The following is a 16,911-nucleotide window of genomic DNA, read 5'->3' as shown; positions in this document are numbered from 1 at the left end:
AAAAAAACTATGAACAAATTCCTATGCACACTGCACGTATCTTATTTTGAAGTAAAAAAACAAAACGGGAACAAATCACACCGCCTCATGTGGCCGCAGGCCGTAGTTTGAGGACCCCTGATAGGGATTCTATTAGACTAATCAATAATTTAATGATATAAGTAATAAATTTTTTATGAGATTTCTAAGACAGAGAATGTGCCAGCCTTTGTATGTGATGGGGAGTTTAGATATGAACAAAAATATTTGGGGGATTTTTCTTTTCTTTAAAAAATATTCTTTTCTGGGACATTTAAAACCAAACTGGGCATTCACACTAGCACATTTTCATCTTTCAGAAATAATGCTTAATTGAGGGTTTATTTTTCTGTAAGTCTCTTTTTTTCTCTTCAAAACCGTATTATTTTGTAAAACAGTAGTGATTTAATGTTTGAATTTTTCATTTGAAAATTAATAGTAATTTTTATTTCTGTTTTTATTATAAAGGCAGGTAAAATGACCACATTAACTCATAAAGTGTCATTAACAAATGTCACAAATACATATTTCCTGCCTTGTAGTTTGTTTCTTGAGTTATAATGTCCTCCAGAATGAATGTGAATGAGTTACTGGTCCATGTCTTCCGAGTTTGCTATAAGGATTAAATGTAGCCGTATTTACAATGTTTGTGTGTTACAAAGAATTTCCCACTTTTAATTAACAGTGTTCTTGTTTCAGCAGCATTTATTTCAGTTTCAGCACCATAAAAATATTTGGACAGAATCCCTAGTATTTGAGAGGAATGTGCCATCCTGGTACTCACTGACTACCTCATCTCTTCTACTTTTATCATCTACCTTAGGGCTATAGGAAGCTAGAAAAATCTAGTTGGCAGTGCTTTACATTTTCTGGCCCCCATATTTAACATTTAGCATATAGGCATTTTTTCTTTTTATTTCACCACAAGTTTGCAATAAGTAATTATTGATTGAATAAGCATAATGAGGATTCTAAGTGATTCCTCTTAAGAGCATGGGGCAAAATTATAGTTTTTAGAAAGAAAGGATAAGAAAAAAACTACAAATGCTCTTACTACTATTAGATATTTAAATCACAGAAAGTATAGTAATTTTATTTATTATCTATTATCGATTTTCCCTAAACTGTTCTAACTGTAGGGATGGACATTCAAGGTATTTTTGAGGAGTTAGAGCAAATCCTACTTAGTTTACGTTTGTCCCCATCTGACTTTGCTCACCTGTCTCATAAAACGCCCGCGCGCACCCACCCACCCACACACACACACACCCCCCAGATCACAGATTTTACAGTTATAAGGAATGCCAGTAGCTGCTTAAGGTGAGTGAAGTTGCAGTGGAGACCACTAAGAGATCTGAAGAAGGTGTGTGGAAAGCAGAATCACTCTTTAGTTTCTTTGTGGATTTGTGGGGTGATGGCACTAGATTATTTAAAATGCTATCTCTTCCTGACACATGCCCAAGTCACCGCTCAGATGCCTAATTTGTAGTAGGATAATGTCCTAGAAGAGCTTAGTGCCTCTTGGTGATGAAAGTTACTCATTATTTGTTTTGTGTAGTGACATGTTGGTCGGATGTTACATGACTAGTGTCCCATTTACTGTAAATGTCTGGCCTTTACATATACTTATCTTATTACTAAATTACTGTGCATATGACTCTTATTTGTGTTTTTGCTAAGAGGTTTCAGCCCATTTAAACTGTGTTTCATTGTTTGACAATATTTCTTTTTAATTGTGTTTACCAGTATTTATACTTGTATGATATGAAATTAAACGAACTTTGTGATTTATAAAACATTTTTTTGCCATTTCTAGTTAGTCCTGATTCAGGTGATATATTACTAGACTTACTAAATAAATGTAACTAATGCAGAAAACAGGGTTTGAAGTTAGATGACTATAGAATGAGAAAACATCAATGAGAGAGGCCAGTGTTTTTTTTAAATGCCATTTTCCTTTCTTTATTAGATTCTCTTGAATTATTTTGGAAACTATATACCTAATTCGTGGACCCAGGATAAGGGCTGTACTCTTTGTGAATCTGATACAATTGACCTGTCTGCAGTAGATGTAAGTGGAATCTACTATGTGTGGAATATAGTAATTAAAAGGTATATTGTCATAAAATGCTGTGATTTGTAGGGGAAAAGGTAAATTATTTTATAGTTTTGATTATATGGTAAATAATGGACTCACCATGTTAAAATACAGTGACTCAGAGAATTACTAGATTTGTGTTTCTTAACTGTTTTTAAAAGCAGAGCCAGTTAATAATTAAACCCTATGTAAGGGATGTGGCAGTTAATATTTAATAGCTTATTATGACTGGATACTTGTGTGCTGATTTAGTCTGTTATTTTGGTCAAAGTATTGGCAAAAATTGAAAAAAAATCATTATAATGCTTCAATATTTTTATTGACTAATTTTATTTGTACTTGATTTTCAAATTTGATCATTTAAAAAAATAACATATAATTAAAGAACTGTTCTAACTACATGTAATAACTCATGTAAGCATCCTAAAGCCCCTAACATAGGTATTGTTACTGACTCAGTTTCACAAATGAGAAATTGGAGGTACATAAAGGTAAGTAATTTGCCTGGGACACACAGTTTTGTGTTGGAGTGGGGATTTGAGTTTAGATAATCTGCTTCAGACCTTATGTTCTTGGCCACTGGGAAATTTTATCTGTATGTCATTGTGTATCAGGCATGATGTTTCTTGTATGTATTTCATAGAGAATTACATTTTATGATTTATACTTTGAGGGTTAGAAATAACTTATTATTAGTCTATAAAACATTTTTGTGGTTCTTTGTTCTGTCATTAGCCAGAGCAGTTTTAGGATATCTTGTAGTAACACTGTTCTTCCAAAAATTGCTCTAGTGACTTAGAAGAATATTATGTGTGGGAATGATTGGATTCTAGGATGTCACTTTGATATTAAGACTGATTCTTCCCTTTATTCACCGTAGGTTATTGAGTACCTCCAGCATGCCAGATAAATAGAAACAATGTAGGCAAAAGTAAAACTACTAGGAAAACAGTTCTGGTAATTCCCAACCCACGCAAATACAGAATATTTACGCTGTCATATACTCAAGCTCCAGAATTCAGATCTTATCAGTGTTTAAAAGGAAGATGAAGAGGAACTTGTGTACATTTAGGAGTTTATGAATAGAAGTCTATTTTACTTGAAAATGTTTTTTGGCTCTTCTCTTACATAACATACTGAACGTTTCCTATCTGGAAAGAATGTTGGAATATTTCTGAATGAAGTTGCATATGAAATGCTTTAAAAATTCATCCTGAGATCTTTTTTGCTGAAAGTAGTGTTGTATTCTGGAGGAGGTGTTAATACTTTTCATCTGTTTTGTTTCATGTCATAAACTTTCTAGTGCAAAGTTTATTTTTCTATTAGAAAAATACTTGGATTAAATTTTATCTCTTTTTGCATGTAGGAGTATATTACTTAATTCTTAAACTATTTTGCATTAGTGCCTGTTAAAATATGATAGAAAGGAAAGCTGTTCTTTCCATTATGCAAAATGAAACTATGTGCTTTCTATACGCAATTATCATAGAATAGGAATATAAAAATTAAAATTGTGTGGATAGTTATATTCCAGTCTTACCATGTTTTTAGATGTATCTAAAGGCAAGTTTCTTTATATGTAAGAATAATGGGGACCATTTCAGAGGGTCGGTGGTTAAATGAAACTTTACATACACATGTATGACAAATATATATGATATTATATGTTAATGAAATGATATTTTATATGTATAAATTTAATATGTATGAAATGATCAGCCTTCAAGAAATGTTAACTGTTATATTGCTACCACTATTATATAAAAACAAACAGATTAAAAATGGAAATATGGAGTGTTAAAGCCTAGCTTTTTGTCTACTATTCAAAGTGTTTTGAGTTACTTAGCTCTCTAAATCTAATTTTCCTCAACTGCAAATTTGGAATAATAAATCACTTCTAAAGCTATTATGAAATTTAAATGAAATGCATTATTTCATTTGGTAAAGGAGAGTTGTGATCTAAATTTTAACTAATTTTTTCTATCAAATAGAGACCTTTTATAAGGGAAAATATTTTGTACATAGCTCCTGGTATTTGTTTATTCATTTAATAGTATTCGGGTAAGTGAAAGAATTGATATACAAAAGAAATATGCCAGCATACAACATGTACTTTTATGCAAAAAAATTTATAATACCATGTGTAAAAAAATGGGAAGAGATAACTAACTCAGTACTTAAATATATTGCGATTTTTAAAAATCTGTAGTGCTTAAGATCACGCTTTAAGGCATGACTTTAACAAGACACTATAAAGTCTTCCATATAGTTATGATAATAACAGTGTTACAGGGTGGTTGGGTTTCTGTCTTCCCATCCAATTATAAGTTTTTGAAGTCAGGAACTTTCATTCCTTTTGCTAAATGTTGCTCATCACAAGGATGTGTCTAGTGAATATTTCAGATGTTTTTGCACAGTGCATAAAAGATAAACTACACATTAAAACACACCTAAAATATTTGAGAAAACATATAAGATAGATATGCTACATATGATTAAAAAATGTTAATGAAAGAAAATAGCTTTTCATATATATGATGTAATAGTAAAAGACAAACAGTAAAATGCGATTAAGGATAAAAATAAAGTCTGAAGTCCTCCACGATCACTTTTATTTGAACTACAAATTAAGCACTAAACCTTATGCCTGGAAAAGAAAATGGAAACACAATTGGCATTTTGGTTTCCTAGATGAAACTGTTGAAAAAGCTTTCAGAGATGAAGAAGTTTCTTCAAGGGCTATTTTAGAGGAAGCACTGACTGGTGGAGTAGGCACTATCTTTAATTACATTCATATGCTAAATATGGCAGTGAGGTTTCCTCTTTGAACCGAACTCATAACCTAGATGGGATTCAGTAAAATCTCTTTAATGGGGTCCACAAAAATTTATTTCAAGTGTTAGAGAACTGCCACAGGGCAATTAAGATTTGGCAGATTATGTCGAATTGAGATTCTAAATTTTTTGTGTTGTACTAAGATTTGAATAGAATCAAAATAAAACCACACTGATGATAATTTATTTTTGTGTTTGGTATAAAACAAAGGTCCATCCAAATGTAACAATAGGTGTTTTTATCGAGCAACCAACCCCATTTCTACCTCGGTTTCTGGATCTACTGTTGACACTGGATTATCCAAAAGAAGCACTTAAACTTTTTATTCATAATAAAGTAAGTATTTGGGAAATGAATATTTTGCGTGAAAGCTATTTTGTGGTTTTGGGGGAAATAATTGTTATGTCTAAAAAATTGGGCTAAATTCAGTGGAGGATGTACATCCCTGCGTTTTTGGTACCTAAAGATTTCAGAGTCATAGTACTGGGGTGAGCCAAGTGAAAATGCCAGGTTTTTTTTTTTTTTTTTTTGCAGTTTCTGGCCGGGGCTGGGTTTGAACCTGCCACCACCGGCATATGGGGCCAGTGACCTACCCCTTTGAGCCACAGGCGCTGCCCCCGAAAATGCCAGTTTTTGTGGATCAAAAATGGCTAAGTATTATTATTTTCACATGACTCAATTTAGTATATAATGAAGGAGATGTAACAGGCCTTACATTCCTTTGACTTTGGGTTCTTTTATAGAACTGGTCATTAGATTATTTGCAATTTAACATACTATGATAACATCAGAACTTGAAAAAGCTTCCAGATAGGATGTTGTTTTGATTAATCACACAGTGGCATGCACTCCCCACAGGATTTCGATACCGTTACTTTCTTCAAAAACATCCAGAGCCTGGTATCACCTCCCACATGTAATCTTAACTTAAAGACATTTTTACTCAGTTATCTTGTTTTATTCATTTCTCTCTTTTCTGTTCAAACATTTGGTATTTAACATCATCTAGAAAGGCTGCATACCTGGGAGGTGTGTCATTTTCTTAGTTCCATTCTAATACTTTTTGTTTGCATTGTCCGTACAAGTCAGCCAATCACTGACCTTTTCCAGAGAACATTGCAAATTTGCAGAAAACCAGTTTAACTAGGTTTAAAAGAGTGAAACATTGTGCATTTCCCTTGTAAAATGTGCCGTGACATGTATGTACTTCACTGACGTGTTTTGGATTGTTTCTACATATTGTGTGTTTTGTTTATATTTTCTCTACTTTGGTAGGTCCTTACATTCCTCAGTGGCTGCAGTTTTCTTATCTTGTCTTTTATTTGACATTAACGCGATGCAACTTTTATGATAAGTGATTTTTAACAAGCCGTGAAAAATACCAAATTTTTGGAAAGCTTAGAGACTTGATACATGAAAAACTCTAAAGTGCTCTAATGATGGAGATAGTAATTTTATCTGAATTTCAGCACAGTTGAATTGAATCGCACAAATTGACAATATTCATGTTGTTTGTGTCCCCATTAATCTGTCAATTAAATTCATTAAACTTCCCCTTTCGTTTTCAAATTTCTCTTTCTGGCTTTAAAGAATATTATACCAATTTATTTTGTAAAATATGGTTATTTATATTTTCAACTCAGATTAATATCTATTATATTTACTAAACATTTTTTCCCCAGATATCTTACAACATATCCAGGTTGATTATCTAAGATTCTCATGCTACAACCACTTTTCTTTATCCAGTGGGAAATATTTTATACTATTTGGAATTGAGGTATTTATGCAAGAATGTGTGAAGGATTTTAAATACTTATGCAAGCACCTATCTAGCAGTAGATGTTGAATTTTGAAGTATCTTCTCCTTTGAGAGATATTATGTATTTTAGATTCCTCATATGGCATTTAAATGATATTTTCATATAACATGTGTAATATGGTTATTGTTTTGTCTGTATTTGAATGATTATGTGAATGGTGGAATTCACAACTTTGAATTTGACGCACACCCTGCATATGAATACCTCATTTATTGCCTAATTTCTAATTTTTTATTTTTACAATATGTTACAGGAAGTTTATCATGAAAAGGACATCAAAGTGTTTTTTGATAAAGCTAAACATGAAATCAGTACTATAAAAATAGTTGGACCAGAAGAAAATCTAAGTCAAGCGGAGGCCAGGAACATGGGAATGTATGTTTATAAATTTAAGTTTAAATTTGTTAAATTATTCTACTATAGAAAATTTAAAAAAATAAACTTTTTTTTCAAAATTAATATGCTAAACTTGGGAGTCTGAACTATTTGAGTCTGTGCATGTATACACACACAACAGCAAGAATATGTCTGTGTTTGTACTTATTTACAGGTAAAGGACCAGAGAAGTTACTTACATTTTTTTCATTCAACAACTAGAAGTTCATATATTTTATCAAAGTGTGAATTGAGCTGCACATCAAGATTTTTTAAAAATGCAGATAAATGAATAATATGACTAACATAGCTGTGACTTAAAATTAAGTTTACTATTTGAAGGTTGTGTCTGGTAAAACTGTGTGTAGGACTGGCTACTTTTCCTAGTGATCCAGATAATAGTGTAATCCCCAGAAGACGTATGTTAGGCCCTTTGTTTATCCCCTTTATGCTTTAGACTATTAATAAACTCTGTTAATAGTCTTGAAAAACTAGATTGAAAAAAACAATCATTTATTCGATGAATGTTAAACAAATATGCCAGGCAATGGGTTTAGAGCTGCAGGAAAAAGGGTAGAGATGTGGTGGTTTCTCACCTTTAGAGAATACCTTATCTAGTAAGAACCCTAATGCCTTGAGCTCTGGAAACTCAGACTCAAAGTGATGGATTCTGTCTGGGAGGGGATGATATTGGAATAGGTAGAAAACAGGGCTCTAAGAAACCAAACTGATGTTGTTACTAATTTATTAACTAATAAATTCCATAATTTATTCTTTGGAGAATCCCTTGGCCCCACATTCAGAACTTATTTTCTTTGATATTTTGCACAATTGTAGCAAGTATTTCTGTCTAGTATCCTGTTTGGCAGTTTCTTAGAAAAGTACACACAGCAGCAAAAAGTGATAACAGGTGGGGGTTAGAAAGTGTGTGGGTGGGGATCTCAGAACTGGGAAAGAGATAACCCCAGTTAACACAAGTAGTTCATTCCTTGGTATTCCTGATGATAATTTTACAGATGCTACCAGGAAAAGCAGACATAGGCTTCTTAGCTCTGGTAAGAAGGAGGAGAATAGCTATCTTAGAAATAAATCCATACAAATTATATTTAAAAATATTAATACGTAAAGAGTCATATGATTAACTTATATCTGAGTTATTGAAGATACATTTTGTTTACATCTGCACATGTACGAAAAAACCTTTTGGTTTGTGAAAAAGTTCATTAATATGTTGAGGTGAATTATTTTTCCCTGTCAGAGATTAGGTATTAAATCAGAAGCTTGTGGAATGTAAATGTCTTAGCACAATAACTAAGAAAATGCCAGGAAGGCTATGTTAACCAGAGTGATGAAAATGTGTCAAATGGTCTATGAAACCAGTGCATGGTGTCCCATGATCACATTAATGTACACAGCTATGATTTAATAATAAAAAAAAAATCAGAAGCTGCCTTTCTGACTGGAGGCTTTATACCTTGAAGAAAAATATTTTTATCTGGCCTAAAATTGTAGTGTTGATCTGCCTATGAAATTTGTGTTGACAAGTTGAGCATTTTTAAATTTAAGACCATATTTATCCTGTTGAATATTTTCTCTTTTGATTAAAATTCATTTTACATGTAAGAAGCTTTTTATTAATACTTTTCAACCAGTAGTTATTTATCTAATGCTTATTTCATTTTCTTTTTCAATGTCAGGGATTTTTGTCGTCAGGATGAGAAATGTGATTATTACTTTAGTGTGGATGCAGATGTTGTTTTGACAAATCCAAGGACTTTAAAACTTTTGATTGAACAAAACAGGTACTGTTTAAGGTTCACTGTCTATTTGTTAAAATGATAGTTTCGCACATTTATATAGATACACTATTATTACTTATCTGTATTTAGTAAATTGCAGGAACTTGCATTAAGATTTTTTTCCCATACCTTATAAACTTTCCATTCTAATTAATTACTTTTATTTTAAAAGAATCATAGAAATATTTCTAATTGATAACTAATATTATTTATAATCACAAATGATTATATTTGGTGCATTTTTCTATTTAAGTCTAGGTAAAATTATGATTTATCTGATACTGATAAACTTTAGAAATATTTTATTCTCTGTAGATATATTTAAATAGAATTTCATAAAACTAATGACCTAAAAAGTTACGCATACAGAGCTCTAGTTCTTATGCCTATAGCAGGCCTGGTTTCTTATGTTGACCACCTCTGTTTGTTGACCAGCTTGTTACATTCCCTTGGGTGGTCAACTTATAGAGGTAAGGTTTCTTTCAGATTCAATTAGTATTTGAAAGAAATTCCAGAGGTTCAAATCATTCTATGACCAGATTTGTAGTTTTACTTACTCTTGAGGTAATTATCACAGGACAGTGCCTAATTTCGTTTAACTGAATTGGGGAAAAGACATTATGTATATAAGCTTATAATTTTAGTCCTCATTTGTTAATATCCTGTTTCCCCGAAAATAAGGCATCCTCCAAAAATAAGACCTACTTACAGGAAAGATAAGACGTCCCCTGAAAATAAGACCTAGCACATCTTTGGGAGCACACCTTAAAATGAGACACTGTCTTATTTTGGGGGAAACAAGGTAGTAGTGCTACTAATCAGGCCATTATTAACACACCTTCTACTAGCCCACCTTTAATGTGTGCTTATTAAGTGTCAAGTGTTCTAAGTAGGTTTACATGTATTAACACAATAATTTCTCATAATAAATAGAATATTTAGCAGATGAAATGTTAGAATTTTTTATTTTGCTAACTAAAATATGTGTATATTGGAAATCTGTTATCCTTCATTAACTCACCCTGTTTGTAAAGGGATATATCGCTAGTATTTGTCAATTTGAGGATTCAGTTTTTACTTCAAAAATCTAAGACCTCTTTGAAGCAGTCTGTGTATATACCACACTGTGTAATTATCTATAAATACTTAGCATGTTTAAGCTATCTATAAATTACAGGTACTCTTCCAAAGTATATGAATAAGGTTTTGATCATTTGGTAAGGAAATGCAGTGGAAACACCACAGAGGTATGAGATAGAGTATAATTTTATTTATTTAACTTTTAAAATCTAATCCAATTCAGTGTATTTTCTTCAATTTGAATTGTTAATTTCCTCTTAATTTGACTGAAATGAAATAGTATGTAATGAGTATATGCTTGTGATAGTATTTAGAGGTTTTTATCTTGTGACACTTTGATATGTACTTATTATTTATTCTCTTAGTGAACTCTTAAATGAATTCATAAGTATTAACATAAATCCCCCTTAATAATAACCTAACGTTTTAAACCTTCCAGAGGAAAAAATTTCCCTCATAAGAAAGAAATTCAGCTGCCATCTGTGGCCCTTGTCCCTCAAAGCGTCAGGAAAACTCGGATTTTACCTGCAGTTCCATAGATTTCTGTTAGTTATCAAAGGTTCATGGACCTATAGTTTTTGCTTCTGTATTCAGGTATATAGTTTCAGTAAGAAATTTGCATATGCCAAGAATGTTGTGAGAGTTAGTAGATTTGAAGATTAGAGAAACAGGAAATGGGACACATCTTGGGCAAGTGGCTTTGCAGCATCTCATCAGCTCTGCTTTCCCTCTGCTCTTTCTACCTCTGCTATTTACTACCTTGGTCTAAATTTTGCTCCTTAGTTATGTAATACAATTCATCCTTGCTTAGCTCCAACCCTTACATTTCCATTCTTAGAAATATTGAAGCACACAGCAGGTGGGTTTTAGTTTTTCAGACTTCGTGCTTCAACCCTTTTTAGGAAACAGATGGGATTATAAATTACAAGATTGTTTTTTCTATAAGTACAGAGAAACCTCTGTAAGTTGACCACCCAAGGGGATGTAACAAGCTGGTCAACAAACGGAGGTGGTCAACAGAAGAAACGAGGCCTGCTCTACTCATATGCACATGTGGTGCGTGTCCAGTCTGTGAAAATAGAGAAGGTATCTGATACTGTCTGTTGTCGAAATTGGATTATTTCATGAATTAATATCTATAAATATTAAAATTTATGGTATTTTTCCAATATTGCAGGTATTAAAACAAACTGTGTGTGGCTGATATTTTTTCTTAATAGGAACCCCCCAAAAATAAACCAGAATTTTATTTTGCATGATATGTGCTTATTTGATTTCACTTTTGTGCATGTAAAAAAAAAAAAAGAAAAAGGGTGCAGCTGGTCTTCAAAAGATTGGGATATTATGAAATAGGTTTTTTTATGGAGGGAGTTGTATTTCTTAAAAATTGTATGGCCCTACTGCTTTTCTGAAGTAATTTTAAGAGCGCTTCAGATTTTGTTATCTCCTTTGGAAAATGCTGACATTATAAAATAAATTTCCTAAGGACAATTCTGGTGTGTTTTAAATTTGTACCACATGTTTGTCTCTAAGGGATCACTTTCCTGGTAGTGAGACAGAACATTACGGCAACCTCTATTTTGCTTTCTAAAATATTTAAAAAACCAAAAACAGTTTAGTGTTGCCAGAGGTAGCCTACTGTAACCATAATCCATTTTTAAAAGTCATAAAACAATGGGAATATACTTCAAAGTAATTTGAGACTGAATTTAAAAAACAACTGGCCTGCTTATGAATGTCTCAGCTCTTTTTCATTCATTTTTTTTCAATCAACAAGTATTTATTGGATACCTTAATGGATGGGGGCTATTGTCTGCCCAGTGAAAAAGGAAATATTTTATTTCATTTAGTATAATTTTAAAATACTTGAATTGAATTAAGTATATTTAATTATGGTAGTTTCTCTTGGTGTAAGTAAGGTATATTTAAAAATCTTTTTCTATATGTTCATCAGAGTTTTCATTGACTTTTTCCTTTTTGGTTATTCTTTTAAAGGAATATGGTTGAAAATTAGCAATGTGTACTCAAGATAAGATGCTAGGAAGAAGTTCCTTTTTCATTTTCTTTGTTTTTTTTTTAGATTAATCGCATGGATGTTAGATGAACTTTATTATGTCACGTGTTATGCTAAGCCAAGAACACATAATTCTGTGGTGATTTAAAAATTAATAGTAATGAGTATTTCTTTCTTTCTCTTCTAGAAAGATCATCGCTCCACTTGTAACTCGTCATGGAAAACTATGGTCTAACTTCTGGGGAGCATTGAGTCCTGATGGTTACTATGCCCGATCTGAAGATTATGTGGATATTGTTCAAGGGAACAGAATGTAAGTTGCTTGATTCATCTTTTAATACAAAATATAATAATCTAAAGATATATATTACTTGAATGTTTTTTGTTTATATTTAAGGGAAATTTGAGATTGAGAATTTAAAGACTACTTGGAATCCAGAAATACTAGTATGAAACTAATGTTTTGAGAAAATTATTTTTAAAGTTGTTTAAAACAGAATATTATGCTCTAACAACTAAGAGATAATAGGCAAAACTGACAAGTAGATACCAATCTTAAATAGAAGTTTATCTACAAAGACTGTGATTTATCTCCTAAATGTCATAAAATATAGTGCATACCAATCTCGTATATATATATATATATATATATGTCAAATGTCATTAACTATAGTTGTGTGTTTAATCAGTAGTTTATACATACAAAATTTAAAGACATAAAAAAATTATTTTAAAAATATAAATATAAAATCTAAAATTGTATTCATTATATTTTGGAATGCCTTTACTTTCAGAGGAGTATGGAATGTACCATATATGGCTAATGCGTACTTAATTAAAGGAAAGACACTGCGATCAGAGATGAATGAGAGAAACTATTTTGTTCGCGATAAACTGGATCCTGATATGGCTCTTTGCCGAAATGCTAGAGAAATGGTAAGAAGCACAGAGATGGCTTGCGTGAATGTTCTTACGAGATGGCTTGCTTTATCAGTTGATGTGTCCTTGTGTTTTGATACCCTTTTCTTTCTCATTTGTAAGTACTAGCCAATTTTTTCGGTTTTGTGCTGAAAATTTAGGAGCAATTTTGGAGAATAATTTGTGAAGATTTATGTGTAGAAATGATTTGAAAAATGCTAGTTTTGGTGACTCATAAGCAACATAGGAGGATACCAATAATAAAGATAGAATTGTTACAAATTAGCTTTGCTCTTTAAAGAATATATCTTGTAATCTCTTAATTTTAATTAGGTAAATCGTGGGTATAGTGATCATCACACATTAAGAAGAACACATTTTTTTCTCAAATCAATGTCCATATGTTCTCTAACTAGGTGTACTTTATATCATTATTAACTTCACATTATTAAAAAAGCAAGTTAATTACACTAAACTAGAAGAACGTTTGAGATATGTAGTATATTTAATCTTTGTGAACAACTAGTGATACATTCTTGTTCTACAAATATACATTCATTATAAAACTTAAATGAATTTAGCAAATAAATTGTTTTATAAATATGTTTTAAAACATATTTATATGATTTTCTATTTTAGAAAAGATTAGGTCATTTCATTTTAAAATACATGTAAGCAATATGATTTTGGGAAAAATCAGAAAAGTTGGCAAGTATTTTTTTTTTGTTGTAGTTTAACAAGGCATGTGTTGTTTGAATATGTCTGTTTTTCCTACACACCTATGCACATTGTAATTATTGAATATCTTCAGTACCTGTGATTGTATTTTGTGCTCATGTTTGACTAATTTGACTCAACAGCGCATCCTGGAATGGCCTCTCTTACTCATTTTTCCCTTCATCTTATTTTGTGTCTAATGTAAGTTCTCCTCCGGAATGAGCTTAGACTCATGTCTGACCACACACGGAATGAAAAGGCTGGAGACGTTTCTCTCTGTGCTCTATAAGCTTTGCTTGTTCTGCATGTTGTCTGTGGAGGACATTTCAGAATGTCAGCCTTTGATCAAGAGCTGCTATTTTTATTTACCAAGAAATACCTGAGAGAATGAGTGTTCAGGTCAACTTACCCAATGCTTCTCTTCATTTTAGACTTTACAAAGGGAAAAAGACTCCCCTACTCCGGAAACATTCCAAATGCTCAGCCCCCCAAAGGTGTTACTTTTATTTATTTTTATTTTTGTTTATTTAATCAATATGATATATTGCCTAGCATTAAAGTTTCTTTACGAGCCTTCTTTGCATTTAGTTTACAAAATGTTGGTATTCATGGGTTAGTAATATCTGTGTGCTTGTGTGTGTGTATTTGTGTGACTGTCAGTCCTTGGTACTTTGAGGTAATTCACATTTTGTGATTGGCAGGTGAGAAAGTTAAACCCAAGTTCCTTTTGTTCATATTTTTTTCTATTTTTTTTTTCAAAGGCAAGAAGGGATAGTAGTAGGCGTAAAGTACATCTAGATTAAAATGAGGTTTGGGTCTTCTTCATTGATTTACTGTGTTAATCACTAACCACTTTACAATTAAAACAGGTACAAAAAGAACCTTACCTCAGTGGTGTTTGCCATATTTATTTGGCTTGGGATAAGGATATAAGACTGGTTTTCTTTAGTTGCTTTTATAATGAATGCACAACTATTTCTGTGTTCAGTCTTTAAATATTAGAACAATAAAAGAATGAAATAGACTGATGAAATATTACTGATACTTTGAATTCCTGTTTAAATATGTGACTTTTTTCTTCTTTGAAAGGGAAAGAAGCCAAAAAAGGAATACTTTATTGTACTTTGGTGTCTCAAAAATGTTTTTGCTTTCAAACAGGAATTTTTTTCCCGATGTCTACATCTAGGATCAAAGAGAAAGGGACAAAAACAGTCCATGCTTCTTTTTTTCAGTTGAGTGTCAGTGCTATCTAATAGTTTTGTGTGGTGTCTGAACTCATTAATGAAAATTTTATTTCTTTTATTTTAAATCATGCATGTTTTATATGAAAAGTAAAAAATGCACGTTCATAAATGAAATATAAAAATTGAAATTAATATCTTCTATGTATTTTCCTGTAGTTAAATTTATTTTCTATATACCTCTAAGATTAACACTGATATTTTCTGGCATATAGGGTGTATTTATGTACATTTCTAATAGACATGAATTTGGAAGGCTGTTATCAACTGCTAATTACAATACTTCCCATTATAACAATGACCTCTGGCAGATTTTTGAAAATCCTGTGGTATGTATTTCATATTCACCTTCATTTATTATTTTCTTATAATGTTTAATGGATATAAAACAGTTCAGTGATGATATGAAAATATGGTAATAAATTATTTTAAAAATGATGTAATGCATTTTATGACCTATAGAGGAGATCTAAACTTGACCAAGACCTTTTTTATTAACACATATGTTAGGTTTAATGGGCAGAATCATTAGTTTCTTTGCTTTCAATATTTTTCTTTTGTATGTTCAAAAACACCCTCTCATTGTGAATCGCAATGTCAGAGAAATGTTTACTAATAGCTCACCGATGAGGATATTTTGATTTTTCAGGGGAAAATTCAAGAATTTAGTTTGGGAAAATACATGCCATGTTATCGCTTTATTAATTGTTTTTAGCAATTTTGTGAATGTATACCAAAAACACCAAAGATAGAGAAAATTGTAGAGTGAGCTGATTCAGCATATAACAGAATCTTAAATTCGGGTCAACTTTTTTCTTTAAAGTAAACATCTTTCTTCATTTTTTAAAAACTTAGAATCATACAGTAATTAGCTCCTTTTTTGTTTTACAGGGATCTCTTTTCATAAGTTGGCACATTTATTCAAGGGAAAATACTGTCTTGCATAGTCATCCTTGTAACACTGCTATATATGATTTTCTCCCTGCCAATGGCAATAGTTTTAAATTACAAAGACTCAATAATGCCTGATGAGAATTGCCTTTTATAGCAATAGTTGAGATCTAATAATGGTAAATTTAATAGTCTCTGAGTACTCTGTTGAATAGAAACAGAATATTGTTTGACATTTTGTTATTTTAAAGATACGTTTCTTTAAAGTTTGGCTGCATGTCTTTTTTTTTTTTTTTTGTAGAGACAGAGTCTCACTTTATTGCCCTCGGTAGAGGGCCGTGGCATCACACAGCTCACAGCAACCTCCAACTCCTGGGCTTAGGCGATTCTCCTGCCTCAGCCTCCCAAGTAGCTGGGACTACAGGTGCCCGCCACAACGCCTGGCTATTTTTTTGTTGCAATTTGGCCGGGGCTGGGTTTGAACCCCACCCTCGGCATATGGGGCCGGCGCCCTACTCACTGAGCCACAGGCATCTTCATCTTTGGCAGGAGTAGTGTTGAAAAGAAGCTTTACTTAGTGCTGAAAGTGGAATTCCGCATTTCCTTTTGGCACTGATCTCTTTGCATCTTGAGGGATAAAATTATTTGTTTTCTTGGGTAATGCTAGCTTCTCTCTTAGATACCCTAAATTATACCCTAAATCGTAGACATTTGTGTAAGCATTTAAGTCTTTGGAGAGAAAGTAATGAACATGTCAGAATGGAGTAGCAATTGCTTTTTTTTTCTTTCTACGGCGTTTTTGTCTTTTGTTTATACAGACATAAACAAGAAAAATATAAATGTTGTTTACATATAGATTTCAAAATATGCGAGGATATGGATGTTTCAGATATGTAGCTTGAGACAGTGCTATAAATGTGCCCATGACCCAAATAGGTTTATTGCACCCGTGAAGAGGGTTTTCCCCTCCCTGCACCCCCTCTAGATCTCCTGTAACTCCTACTGCCCTCTGTGTACTTGCAGGCCCGTTGGTTAGTTCTAATTTATTAGCAAGTACATGTGGTGTTTGTTTTTGATTCTTGAGAGACTTAAAATAATATTC

General features: G+C 32.1%; 1 protein-coding gene across 2 annotated transcripts in view; it reads left to right on the top strand.

Moving 5' to 3' along the window:
* PLOD2 (procollagen-lysine,2-oxoglutarate 5-dioxygenase 2) overlaps positions 1 to 16,911 on the top strand; it is a 105,824-nt gene that overhangs the window by 75,117 nt on the left and 13,796 nt on the right. Inside the window, exons 8-15 of one of the 2 annotated variants that reach the window (XM_053599890.1) lie at positions 1,988 to 2,089; positions 5,162 to 5,287; positions 7,028 to 7,149; positions 8,847 to 8,951; positions 12,230 to 12,355; positions 12,837 to 12,978; positions 14,109 to 14,171; positions 15,134 to 15,247. In XM_053599890.1, the coding sequence (XP_053455865.1) occupies positions 1,988 to 2,089; positions 5,162 to 5,287; positions 7,028 to 7,149; positions 8,847 to 8,951; positions 12,230 to 12,355; positions 12,837 to 12,978; positions 14,109 to 14,171; positions 15,134 to 15,247 (900 nt within the window). The remainder of the gene's footprint in view (positions 1 to 1,987; positions 2,090 to 5,161; positions 5,288 to 7,027; positions 7,150 to 8,846; positions 8,952 to 12,229; positions 12,356 to 12,836; positions 12,979 to 14,108; positions 14,172 to 15,133; positions 15,248 to 16,911) is intronic. The other variant, XM_053599891.1, reaches the window with a different exon arrangement.

This window comes from Nycticebus coucang, chromosome 8 (genome assembly GCF_027406575.1).
Source record: "Nycticebus coucang isolate mNycCou1 chromosome 8, mNycCou1.pri, whole genome shotgun sequence".
Classification (NCBI taxonomy): domain Eukaryota; kingdom Metazoa; phylum Chordata; class Mammalia; order Primates; family Lorisidae; genus Nycticebus; species Nycticebus coucang.
This window is presented reverse-complemented; position numbering and strand designations above follow the sequence as displayed.